The sequence below is a fragment of the Scleropages formosus genome, chromosome 1 (genome assembly GCF_900964775.1).
Source record: "Scleropages formosus chromosome 1, fSclFor1.1, whole genome shotgun sequence".
NCBI lineage: Eukaryota > Metazoa > Chordata > Actinopteri > Osteoglossiformes > Osteoglossidae > Scleropages > Scleropages formosus.
This window is the reverse complement of record NC_041806.1, coordinates 43423655-43437113: the sequence shown is the minus strand read 5'-3', so window position 1 is coordinate 43437113 and position 13459 is coordinate 43423655. Positions and strand designations below refer to the sequence as shown.

General features: G+C 46.2%; 1 protein-coding gene across 2 annotated transcripts in view; it reads right to left on the bottom strand.

The window, feature by feature from the left end:
* Window positions 1-379: 379 nt before the first annotated feature.
* Window positions 380-13459, bottom strand: part of cdk19 (cyclin dependent kinase 19) — a 31074-nt gene continuing 17994 nt past the window's right edge. For both annotated transcript variants that reach the window (XM_018743936.2, XM_018743935.2), the window contains exons 5-14: window positions 9451-9508; window positions 7887-8018; window positions 7186-7329; window positions 5940-6009; window positions 5738-5810; window positions 5311-5408; window positions 4982-5060; window positions 3543-3803; window positions 711-848; window positions 380-626 (exon numbers count right to left, since the gene is read on the bottom strand). In XM_018743936.2, the coding sequence (XP_018599452.2) occupies window positions 723-848; window positions 3543-3803; window positions 4982-5060; window positions 5311-5408; window positions 5738-5810; window positions 5940-6009; window positions 7186-7329; window positions 7887-8018; window positions 9451-9508 (1041 nt within the window). In that variant the 3' untranslated portion in view covers window positions 380-626; window positions 711-722. The remainder of the gene's footprint in view (window positions 627-710; window positions 849-3542; window positions 3804-4981; window positions 5061-5310; window positions 5409-5737; window positions 5811-5939; window positions 6010-7185; window positions 7330-7886; window positions 8019-9450; window positions 9509-13459) is intronic.

The following is a 13459-nucleotide window of genomic DNA, read 5'->3' as shown; positions in this document are numbered from 1 at the left end:
CCAACGCGCGAACGTGCTGGACTGTCGCTTTCCCGTTAATTTTGCCTTTTTTTAAAATTTTTTTATTAGAAATGAGAATCTACAAGAGGAATCGTACAGAATGAGAAAACGGTGCGCGTAAAGAGCTCTTTTCCTGCGCATCATCCCGTCTGTTCCGTATCAAAAACAAACAAAACGTATTTACAAAGTAAACTTGAAAACTGTACTGAGCAAAACGAAACAAAGTCTCTCGTGAACGAAATAGAAAAGGTGCCGTAGAAAAGGAACCGAGCCGCAGTCCGTCTTTGTTAAGTGCTGTGGACCGAGGGTCTGTCTGACCTTCGAAGGTTTTACGAGATCCTTCTCCTCTAAATATCCTTTAGCCCATGTGTTTTCTTAAAAAAAAAAAAAAAAAAAAAAATCTTTCACCACCCTCAGGGTTGAGGGTAAGAGAGGGTTTGTTTTTTGGGTTTTTTTTTTTTTTTTTTTTTTTTTGGTTCCTATGTTGAGTTTGCCTTCATATTGCAGAAGCCCTGAGTCAGGGCAAGGGAAGGGAGACGGTAGGGTTAGGCCTACAGGACAGTGGGCCGTGGGCTGGGAGGCTTCCGTAGTGGGAGGAATGGACAGAAGGCGCGAGGGTGCCGCCCCTGTGGGAGTGAGGGAGAACAGAGTTTAGGAAGCCCGTCCGTGTGCGGAGGGGTGCAAGAGGCTCGGGTGCGAGAGGGTCGAACCTGCTAGGGCCCTCAGTAGCGGTGTGACTGGTGGGAGTACTGGGAACTCTGCTGGGAAGAGGAGGAATATCCCATGGTGCTTTGGGACTGGGAGGAGCCTTGGACATTGGCCTGGTAACCAAGACGGGAGCCGGAGTGCTGAGAGAAGGAAGAAAACAATCATTTTGAGAACAAAAGATAATGACCACTGACCACACTGTTTTTCTAACAGTTGTTAACTATTATTTAGCTGATGATTTTTGCCAAAGTGACTTAATTTTAGGTTTATATACAGAGCTACTTACAACGATTTGCCCATTTACACCGGTAGGTATCCTTACTCTATCAGTTCAGGGTAAGGACCTTGACAAGGTTAACTGCAGTAGGAGAGGGGTTCAAACCTGCGTCTTTCCACTGCAAGGTGACGCCTCTAACCGCAACGCCACCTGCTGCCTCCCTAACAGTTAATACTAAAAACTAGAGGGTTTAAAAATGCCATTTGTTGGACGAGATACTAGCTCACTGGGAGGTAATTACAAGCTGCTTCTAAAGTACCAGAGTTCTCAGTATAAAGCAAAGAAGAAGGTAATTACTTCACAGTCTATTGAGTGGATCAAGGGATAATGTGCTGGAACACAGTAAGCAGAGCAGCAGGAAGTAATGACTCGGAAAAGGGGAAGAAACAGGCTTTGCTGCGCATTACTGCATTACCTTTTCTTCTTCTGGATAACAAGGACTCATTCACTGTGTTCTCTTAAGGAGACCAGAGCCTGGACGGAACTAGATACGAAACCCTCAAGTTCTAGCTGTGACCTCATTTGAACCCCATGAGACCCAGGTCCGAGCTGGGCCCTGGCCTCCGCTGACTCTGCAACCGACTTCTCCACCTGCTGCCGCTGCTTCGCCGAGCTACTCCGACACCGGCCCGAACTGGATCGAGACTGTGCGACGGGGCGCTCCGCACAGGCTGATCAGTCACAAGCTGGCAGCTAGCCATTCACTGCAGGACATGCAAGACACATCTCTCTTTTCGCAGGATGAGTAAGACAAGGTCCGGAGGCGTCCAAACAATCTCCGTACTCGATCGGTGCTCTAGAAATGCAGAGGAGTAGAGGTCGAGAGTGGGGGACCTTTTCCTGCCTCTTTGTTCTTGGGACCTGTGGGATCTCAGATGGCAGCGCAATCTCTGACTTATTTTAAGGGACTGCAAAGTGACACCACAGTTAGTAAGCCCACCGAGCCTGAAGGGGGCGCTGCAGGAATGGCCAAAGATAGCCGCCTTCCGGGATGACCCCACTATTGGCTGGGAGCGACGCTTTTTGCAGCGCCGCTCCCTTCAATCACTCCCGTCATGGGACCCAGGCCAGGGGCTGGTATCTTTATGCCAAAGAGTGGTGCATTGTGGGACTGCCGAGTGAGGAAGTAATCAATGAACGGAAAAGAGACCTGCCGGACGTGGCGCAGGGCTGACTGGCATGTCTGGCATGGCTGCAGGATATTTATACAACTGCTGAGGTGTGACTCCATGGCAGCGTGCAGCTGTCCGCATGCAACTACAGACACTCTAAAAATAATCATAACCCGAGCCCATCCTCATTTTCACACACCCCGCACCTCTCGACTTGCGGCGTTACGAGACGCAGACGCTTACAAACGCTCGATGACACGGTTCTGGCGTATTCGCCACCGTGGTGAATGGCATGGACACGGCTGCTGACTCCGATTACCTGACAGGTCACTACAGGCACACGGACCCTGTCACTGACACCCAATTCCGAGAGGAACGGGACCCACAGTAGCGTTATCGCTGTAGTCCCACCTGGTTGTCGCTCTTGGAACCGAACACAGTACCCGCTTCTTCGTCGAAGGCAGGGCTGGGGGCAGGGCAGCTACCTTTGGACCCAAAGGTTGTAGGTTCGAATCTCACGTCCAGCTGTAGTACCCTCCAGCAAGGTACTTACTCTAAGTTGAGGACAGCTGGTAGCGTAGTGGTTAGAGCTACTGCCTTTGGATCCAAAGGTTGCAGGTTCAATCCCCACCTCTGGCTATAGTACCCTTGAGCAAGGTACTTACCCTAAATTGCTCCAGTAAAATTACCCAGCTTTCTAAATGGGCACATAATTGTAAATACCTCAACATAGTAAGTTGCTTTGGAGAAAAGTGTCAGCTAAATGAATAAATGTAAATCGCTCCTGTAAAATTACCTAGATGTATAAATGGGTTAATTATTCTAAGTAGCTTAACATTGTGTCGCTTTGGAGAAAAGTGTCATATAGATCAAAAGGTCACATGATCCAAGCCTGCATTTCTTGTTACTCAGCACCCAGACATGCAGGTTACACCCTTGGCTGCCTAAGACAGGTTCACACCCAGTAAGAGGAACCACACTAGAAAATGGACAACTAACCAAAGGGCTGCATGTTCAAACCTGACCTGCCTATATCCTCCAGCCTTTGAGGAAAGGTTTGAACCGAGCTTTGCCTGCCTGGAAATATGTATGTTTCCTCAGGATATTCTGGTTTCCTTGCGCAGTCCAAAAACGTGTTTCAGGTCAGTCGGTGGCTCTGACTTTCTCTCGCTGCGTTTACGGGCGAGTGAATGTGTGCGTGTGTTGCCCTGCTCCTCTGTATAAATAGTTCAACGAGTAAGTATGTCAGCATAGTGTATGTGACACTAAGCCACCTTTGACAGACATCAGCTAAACAGTTATTATTCAATAATAATAATAATCATCATCATCATCATCATCATCATCATCTGCAAAACCCACCAGTGAAACAGGTGTGGAACTGAGCGAAATGATACTCTGACCGAACTCGAAGGATGACCGACCCCAGCGGTCAAGAGCCCCACCTGGTACTCGGACTGCATGACTCCAGTGCCTGAGGTGGCCCCAGAGGGCCCGATGCGAGGTTTCTTGTTGGGAGGCCCCTGGTCCTGGCCATGAGGCAGACCCCCTGTCCCTGCGGTCCCTGCTCCTCCCCCAGTGCCGTTGGTCTGCGCAGAGCTCTGCTGAGATGGCGCCTGCTGGGCGGCCGTTTGCTGCGTCTGAGCTTGGGTCTGCGTTGTCGTCTGCTGGTGCTGCTGCTGCTGCTGCTGCTGCTGCGTCTGGTTCTGCGTGAGGCGGGCGTAAACAGGACCACGGATTACAGTTTGGCTTTTCTGGTAGCGGAGGGAGCAGATAAACAAGGATCTGACGGAAACCAAGAGGGACGGCGGGTGGGACGCTGCTCGACGTGGTGCTACATGCCAAGCAGGGAATGACTGAGCTCGATTTTGGGGCCGAATGCAGTCATAGTCCGAAAATAACAACTGCTACGACTGTTAAATCAAAAATAGCACAAATTGTAATTTTAACAGCACAACACTGCAGTAACTCAACAAATGAGGCATGATGGATTTTTCGTTTGTGCTCTTTGTACGGGGGCCAGCTTCACGGAGCCAAATCCAGCTCATTAGAAATAACCCTGGTTTGACTCCAGCAGGAAGGATGGTTACACAAAATGTCACACTTGGCCACAATGTCACATATCACATCAATGGAACAATGAGCAGCCAATTATACTGCAAGAAGTAATGGGGAAATATTGTAATCTGGGCCCAAAACAGCTGAGCATCTGCAGTTGGATTGGAGCGAAGGATGGGAGAATAAGTATGGATTTGTTAGGGTATTAAAAACAATACTGTCTCCGTTACTGCATTAGATTCAGACGTTTCTGTCCTTTCTTACAGTGGATCTGATAGGGGAAAAACTCTTTAACTCAATAACTTTTCAGCAGTGTTTGTGTTGTACGATGGTGATCAATGTGTGATGGCCAACAGACATCTGACCTCGGAAACTTGCGAAATATTTCGACACCTCTGGCTGGTGTCTCACTTTTTACTTCCGGTTTATGTTTCTCGCTCAACACAACTGGCCCTCTTGCTCCCGCTGGTCCTCACGCGAAACTTGTGCGAGTATTTAGTTTTTCTGATATCAGACTTTTTTTTTTCCATTTTTTAATTTCATTTTTTAATTTCCTTTGAAATTAAATTTCATTCATTCAATTTCTTCCACATTTTTTCCCCTCATGACTTTTCCTGTTATGAGAATGAGCTCCCTTCTATGGTACTGCGTGACCACATAGACCAACCACTTCTTATCCCATTTTTGGAACAGAAACAGGAAGCTGCACGCTACAAGAATATCAAATCCGAAGAAAAACAAAACTGAAATGTGAAAAACTGATCTCAGCGAACCATTGATTGCCCATCGTCCCACCAACAGAAACTGATCGCGGAAAATGCTTCACCTTCTCCGTTTTCTCTTCTGGTTCATCTTCATTTAGGAATTCTCTTTTTGGGTAGGGTATCTGACATCCAGCAAACACACTGCAGGAGAGAATCATCAAATCACAATCTCAGTAAATAACTAGTCATGTTATATGCAGCATCCTAGTTTTCCAGAATATGTTACATTTCACTTCTTTCGCCAGTTGTAAAAGGGATATATCTGCAATTCTGTAACATCAAAAAAATAACTCGCATATGACCTGGAGCTCAGTTACACAGTGTGGGTTGGAAAATCCCACTGCAGCACTTTGCTGTGCATTTGGAAGAATACAATGGCATCGAGTCTCACTCAGATGTTGGCAGTGGGTCTTCCAGGAAGTATGGGTCCTGTAGAGCCTGTTCGGAGGTGATCCGTTTGGTGGGGTCCATTGTGAGGAGTTTCTGCAGCTAAGGAGGCCCATGACATAGCGTCAAACCCAAAAGTGGAGGGGGGGAGAACTAAAACTTCTCATTGTGGCTTTCAGCCCATACCTGCTAATTGGATTATGATTATAGCCTTGCATTGGACTATATTTAAATGCAGTGCTGTAGCATATCACTCTCCTCCACTATTTAAAGTCACATGTTTAATTTCAAATTTACAGAAATCTGTAGCATGGGGGGTGGGACGACGACACTGCACATGTAACCTACACACACCCACACGATGAAGAAGGCATAGAAACAGACATTCACACAGGGACACCGACATACATGGAAAGCTTGGAAGGACTTACCAATAGAAAAACTTTGCTGTCTGGTTTTACTTTATGTTTCTCCATGTACTTGATGAGGCTACTGTTTGCATACCTATGCAAAGAAAACACAAATAAAAAGCAGGACAATAAACTACTCGGTAAGGAAATGCCCAACAGATGTTACACGAGCGGACTTGGCCGGAACAGAAAGGAGGGCTGCAGGTATCAAGCTCACACTCACGTCGTTCTCCTGAAGTCCTTCTGGAGTGTGGGGTATTCCGGCATCTTCCGAATGTCTTCCCAGTCCTTATCTACGGGAATGCAAAAGCAGGTAAAGAGCGCTAGAGTCAGAGACGTGCATTGTGGAGGTCTGTTCTGGCCGAGAATGTGATAGTTCAGTGACACTAAGGCCTTGTGTGTATCGAGAAGAGAGGATCACTAATCACCACTACTGTCACTCAACACCGCAATAGCGCCTTGAGTAAAACACATTTCTCTGGCGTTTACTTTCCGAAAGGTCTGAAATATTTAATAGGGTTCCACCGAGAGCTGGCCCGCACTGTGGCCGAAAGTCAATTAGCAGTATGACCTCAAACTGAGTTTGGAGTGCAAGGGGACCTTCGGGGCTGTGTTCACCATCGACTGGCTTGTGAAATGGCCCCAGGAGGAAACGGCATTGCATGCTGCTTTGTGGGGCGGCAAGAACCCGTTTGGTTTGTTGCACAAGGAGTGATCTGTTTGTCTGATGGATCTTCAGTTTAATGCAACGTGTTACGAGTTACAGTCTGCTCAGAGCTGCAGTGATACCGAACACTGACACCAGTCATCATAGTGACAGTCATCCACTTTACAGTCAAATGTAACATCATGAATAACAATGTGTAGTTCTTTCAGGGATGTTAGTAATTTACAGTATTTTTATGAGATGTGTGATGGCCCATTAATGTCAGTATGCACCAGTATGTGTACACAGACACACACACATTGTCTGAAACCGTGTGTCCCAAGCGGGGTTGCGGTGAGCCGGAGCTTAACCCGGTAACGCAGGGCGTGAGGCTGGAGGGGGAGGGGATACACCCAAGACAGGACACCAGTCCGTCACAAGGCACCCCAAGCGGGACTCAAACCCCAGACCCGCCAGACAGCAGGACCCAGCCAAACCCGCTGCGCCACTGCGCCCCCCCCTACCAATATGCAACCATTCATATTAGGCCAATTTTTGTATCTTGACAGGAATCTTTCTTCAGTGAATCATCAGCTGTGTTGCGACTGACAAGCATACCTTACCATTTAAAATTTTGGGAAGAAATACACAAATGAGATGACTGTGTCATCCTCACTGACATCATGCATGACCATCCGCGAGTGCCTAAAAAAAATTTATAGATAACCTCCGACACCGATAAAGCTCTGCTTGTAACTTTAAAAGTGTGGCTCCGGTTTGCAGTGAAGCAAAGTGATCTCGTGCTCATTGCACAGTGGCAAACCTGCTGGGAAGCCCATCACACTGAATATCCTGTCCAGCTGGTCGTGGTGGAAGGGGTTGCTGGTCTTGATGTCCTCCTGGCGACAGTGGAAGATGGGCTCAGACGTCAGCAGCTCTGCAAAGATGCAGCCGATCGCCCAGATGTCTGAGAGAAACAAATGTTTTTCAGCCTGAAGGTCCTAAAGACAGTGTAACTGAGCTGTGCAGCCAACTTCTCCTCACAAAGCATTTCAGAGAACATCATTATATCTCTATCGCAAGACAGAGCCCTCAACTTCTTGTAATAGTTTCCTTGAGTTCTTCAAAATACATGTGTCTTGTACACCATCTGGACTGTCACACATGTACACATATGAATGCATATTGGTTTTTATTGGTTTTTACTTACTTCTGACACAATTTCCTCCATTCAGCTGGAGGAAACACAACTCAATGGAGCTGAATGCACAGACATCAATATCTATGACAGCAGGCATGTTGATGAGGCTATTGCTCTAATGAGCACTGCTGACTATTTCCACAACATCTCTGAATGACAAACAGGTCATCCATTGAGTATGTTATGCTATGGGAAACACTGACTCTTCTACCGAGGTCATACTATAAGACAGAACTTCTCACATGTGTGTATAAAGAACACACTGAAAGCTTACGTGAGAGGGCTTTTGTCATTTCCCTGCCCTCCATCAGCATCATGCTCACCTATAGCTTTGGTATAGTGTCTCGCCCCAAGAAGCAGCTCCGGTGCACGATACCAGAAGGTCACCACCACGGGGTCCAGGTCCGCCAGGGGTTTGAGGGGAGAGTTAAAAAGCCGGGCAAATCCCATGTCCGCTGTAGTGAACCCAAGGGAGAAACAAAGACAGAGTCTGAATTGAGACCTCCCCATCTGCAGCACGAGGCCACATTAGTAAAGCTGACATTTGACCGAAACCAGACCATGTGAGTACATGAGCCAGTACTCCTGCCATCAGGGAGGTTGTGATGGCATCTGAACTTCAGTAACAACTTAGTTGGCAAACTTGGAAATATCCTGACTCGCAGAGAGCCAGTAAAAGAGTCTATCATTCAACATACGTCTCTCTGGAGTTGGATTCCCTGCAGAACCCTGGTCACTGAACTACCACGATCCTCAGATCTTTCTGAGCGTGTTTGTGCACTGTTCATTGTCAAAATGTCCCTTCATTGTCTGGTCAGAGCCTCCACATTCCAGGATGGAAACTTGTCCCATGTGTCCTATGTTTGCAGTGTTTGCTTGCAGTGTTAACACCCATTACACTAATTGTGACCCTCCTTACAGCCTGACTGTTAAGAGGCTCTGTTCACATTACCAAGCATCAAAGCAGAATAAAGAACATACTTTGGGAGGAAAGACAAAGGAGGACAGGGAGATCCTCAGGGACTTTGTGGGTATATTGTCTTTAGAAGTAACAGCTTCAATATACCAATATCTGCATATCACAATGAAGAGCCACTTCAGTCCACAGATGTGTGGATAAAAGCTGAAATATTTGGATGATTCTTTTCACTTAAATATTTATGTCACAATAAGGATCAAAGAAGATGTAACCTTCAGAAAGATTAAAAATGGAAATAATACTGCACAATGTAATAAGGTAAATAATAGGTGAGCAGAGAGCCACTGAGTTGTGCTATCCCGTGAAGAGGTATGGAGCAGACACTGGATCCCACTGCATGGTGTGTCATACCACACCAATAGCTATGACAGTGACTTGAGTGAAAGGGAGCCATTCATCTGGCCATGAAGGTCAGAGAAAAAGAAAAATTAATATCTAACATGGAATCTTGAAGGTAAAATAGTCCACAGCCTCACAGGCCTGTGACATAGCACACCTTGTCCAATAGCACCAGGGTGTACAGTGGAGGTGGTATTTTAATCCTGAGAGTGAAAAGACGTGTGGATGGCTGATCGATGGCTGATCGTGAGGCAAATCCCAACTGTCCAGAGATTTACCGCTTTGGTGTACATGTCGAACAGCAGCGATGTGACAGCAATCTCTGGATGCAGCTGTCTTACATAGAGCTTTGAAAATCTGTGGTGTGACAGCGCCTGGAGTTTGTCCCCAGTTCACACGTCTTCAGACTGATGCTGCTCATGTTTAATAGCTTTTTTTCTCTGTAATTTTAATTTGTGTATGGTATACAACTCAAGTGACAGCACACTTGCAGTTGAACCAATCCCTTCTGGAGCAGGACTGTAATAGCACCAAATGCAGACCAGACCGCGGAGCCTTCATGACCTTACCGATTTTGACTCGTCCACGTTCGGGGCCCTCCCCCATGACGAGGATATTTGCTGGTTTCTGTAAGCAACAGACAAAGAGTCGGTTAAAAGTGCAATAAGACAAAAATGCATAAAAGGACACACCCTAACAGACATACGCAGAAATAGGCAGTGGCTTGTTGGTTTCCAGTGAAGAGGTAGACTCTTTGACAGAGGATGCCAGGCCAGATGACATACCACCCAAGGTCAGATCTGTGGTTTACTGTTGTTAAGACGGAGGTAACTTGACAAGCGTAGACCTCTTTCAGCTGCACCCCAAACGATACAAGTCTTTGCACTAATACAATTTCATTTTTTTTTAATTTCTTCACTTTTATAACTGAAAACAAAACTAAACTTCAGCCAGAACATCTTCAGCATTTCAATGCCATGAACATCTCGGTTTACCTCTACCGATTTAACCGAGAAAGCAGAGGTCCTAAATAGAGAAAGCTCCACATTGGACCTTCGGCATCTTTTTCTTTTGGGGCAAACTCTTAGACTCATCAGTATTACTCAGCTTGTCAGAGCGGAAGTTAATGTCGTACCTGGTGCCTTAGAGCTCCTGGGCTGCGGCCTCAGACATCGATTGAAATCCATCTTAAGAAGTGCGTAGTTTGCATGTTCTCCCCATGTTTGCATGGGTTTCCTCCTGGTGCTCCACTTTCCTCCCACAGTCCAAAGGCATGTTTCAAGTGAACTGGAGATGCTACATTGCCCTCAATATATACATATATGAGTGTGTGAGAGTGTGATTGCCTTGCAATAGAGTGGCATCTTGTCCAGGGTGGACCCTGCCTCGCACCTTGTGTTATCGATGAATGAATGGATGAATGAATTAATGAGTAAAGCTGCTGTCACTACCATTTACCAATGTTCTGATCAATAAAAGTTGTCAGAAAAACTCATGAGCCATCATAAAAAGCAGCTCTTGCAAGTATAATCCCACTGTATTAATGTGTAGCACTTTAGAACAGAGCAAAAAATTCATTATTAAAAGGATAACTCATCAACAGGATGATTCTCATCATTTGGTATCTTTAAAACTAGGCAGTTTAACTGTATGTAAGTGGGACATCAATTTTGAAAATCACATCATTGAGGAATAATAAAATGTGCTGCTTTCCTTCAGGAAACTGACAACACTAAGTGTTGAAATTACATTAATTTTGTATGCACTGAGAAAGGCTTCTGAAATAAAAGAGACTTTGGTGAAATATGAACCTATGCCGTACCTTGACCTCAGTACAGACGAAAGATGAATTTGGTGTGATCAGACTGCACTGGGCAGCTGTCTCATGCCCGATGTGTTTGAGGTCCTGCCTGAAACCCCAACGCGCCTCGTTGGACTCAGCCTGACTGTGCAAGCAGACGGTTGCCATGGGAACAGCAATAATAATGAGCTCCATTATTTGAACGCAAAACAAGACACTTCTGTCATCAAACATGGTAAACAGCCCGCTTCAAAGCCCAGTGACTGTCTGCATGTGGAATTGAAACAGCAAAGCTAATGGGCAACCATGCAATCTTTGTTCCTCTCTTTTGCATTGTGTTTCCTAACAAACACAGAAAACCCATTTACAGCAGATGGAGGAACAGATTCAGCCGATTTAGTGTCACGCTAAAGGTACGCAGGAAGAAATGTTTCACATTCTTTTCTATATTCCATGGCTTCACCCTAGTTCTCCTTTTTTCTGTTGCTTTTGGATGCAACTGATGTTGGCCATTTGGAGGGGGGGATTTGTTTTGAATGTCATCTCGTCAAACAAGTGTACTGTAAAACGCTTGAGTTTCACACCCCGCGTACATCCGAGTCTCAACAAAGCTGTGCAGGGATACAAACCTCATTTTCTCACGAGGGGTTGTTTTAAAGAGGAAGGCCATGTTTCTTGAAGGAGTGAAACACAAACACATTCCAGAGAAGGATGGAATTGCGCGGCCCCCTTCACACGTACCCGATGCTCATTACTAATTTACTTTCCGCGTCCTGTCTCTCACAGATGCCATTTTCTCATCCCCCTCCCTGCGTCTCATGATTAAGTCATGGCGGCGTCTCGTGGGTGTGCGGGGCATTAGCGATTCTGCTGACAGCCACCGTAGTTTTCCTGCAGCCGACCGGCGGCTCGCGTTTGCTTGTCTCATCGCTGCTGTGACTCGGCTTCCTGGCAAGGATTCGAGAGGCTTCTGCATGTCCTGTGGTTTCTCTTCAGCTGCCCAGCATCCTAACTGAAACATAACAAACTGGATTCAGTGATGCTCTGTCTTGTTTACATGTTTTGCACCTCATTTTTTAAGTGATCTCTAATGCGCGAGAACACTGAAAACGCATTCAAATGAGCCCATCGAACGACTTGGACTCTCACCCCTCAGCAGAGGGTGTGTGTGGTATGGATTTAAAAAAATTGTATGCATTCATATGTAGGTATACATCTGTCCCTTCTTCATGAGCCATCTTCACCTGAGCTGCGGTCTCACCAACAGTGAAGTACCATCGCCATGGCGACCGCTCACAGCGTTAACACTGCTGCCATTTTACCGCTGTCACTTGATTGACAGTGGACCGACAGGACAGAAAGGAGAGCCCCCTGAAATCCCTTGTGAAGGTTATCGAACCTCTGGACTGTGCTGTAGAACTGGGGCGAAGTCTGTTACATAAGAGAGCTGGATTGGTGGCGGGTGGATGGCTAAAGTAGTGCAGAGCACCAGAGTGCTGGGGGTGGGGATCTGTAAAATGAACAACTGCTGAGGCTTTGATGTGCTGGAAGCACAACACACCCCCGGTTGCTGATGACACACCATTCCCTGGTGCGGTGAGCTCCACTCCCCAGGAGGACTCAGGCAACCCATGGAGATCCTCTGCCCATCGCATGGTGTGATGCGGTAACCCCACGCAAAGCAGCCTGCTTAGCAACCCTTAGGTCCCAGAGCATACTGCATCCTTCATTTTACATCAGTGTTTGCTCCCTCTGGACTTAGCTTTAATATTTGCTGGGAAAATAATAATAACAGGTGCGACTTTTTGTTGTGGATTTTTTTCTCGCCATCAAAGCACTGGAAACGACGTGCTTGGACATTCCGCTTTGTAACCGGAAAACAGCCTAATCCCGTTGAACAGAAGCACTTTCCTTACAAAGTAAAACAACAAACTGTTTCATTTGAAAAACCCTTAATTTAACTCCGAATACTAATTCCATCCCTGAGGCTGACTTTCTGGCAGCAGTTGTTGCCATTTGCCGTTGCTGCTACACGAGCTACAATACTGCATCTGCAACGTAACAAACCGAAGAGCCTGAAAAATACACAAATCATTTGTAAAAGGAGACCGTTTTTTTTTTTTGAGCAGAACAAGCAAGCAAGCAAAATGCACGCCAGCTCACACGTGCAAACACAATGGAAGGAACCTTGAAGAGCGAGCGAACATGTTGACTATGCTACTTTAGCCTTGGCTAACAATCAGATATGGACATAGCGCAGAAAAATTCCGTCTGGGGCACAAAAAAAAAAAAAAAAAAAAAAAAAGGAGCCATTCATGGCAGGAAGAAACAGATCTGAGATAAGAGGTCTCGACCTTGAAAGAGGAAAAACAACAACACAAGTCTCTTTGGGAAAAAATTTTTTTGCTCATTTTTTCATTGAGCAGCTGCTGCTGGCACTGGCTGCCCATAAATGGGAGGAACGACCGCAAGAAAGTTGTGTTTCAGCCTTAAGGTCCGATGGTCCTACGAACCATCAGCCCATCTTACTACGGTCGCTGCGCTTCAATGCCACGGTTACGCTTAATTTAAAGCATTAGCTACATTCGAAACCAACTTCACTCCGTTAGCATGTTCCAAAAGATCTCCGTGTCCCTCTTTCGCTCCAGCACGTTTACCGGACGGTGGCCAGAAATGACATTGAAAGTTAACTAAGTGTTTTGGTAACCCTGCATTTCAGCTGCAAAAATCCAGAGAAGTTTAAAAACAATGTGGAAAAACAGACTTCGCAACTATCC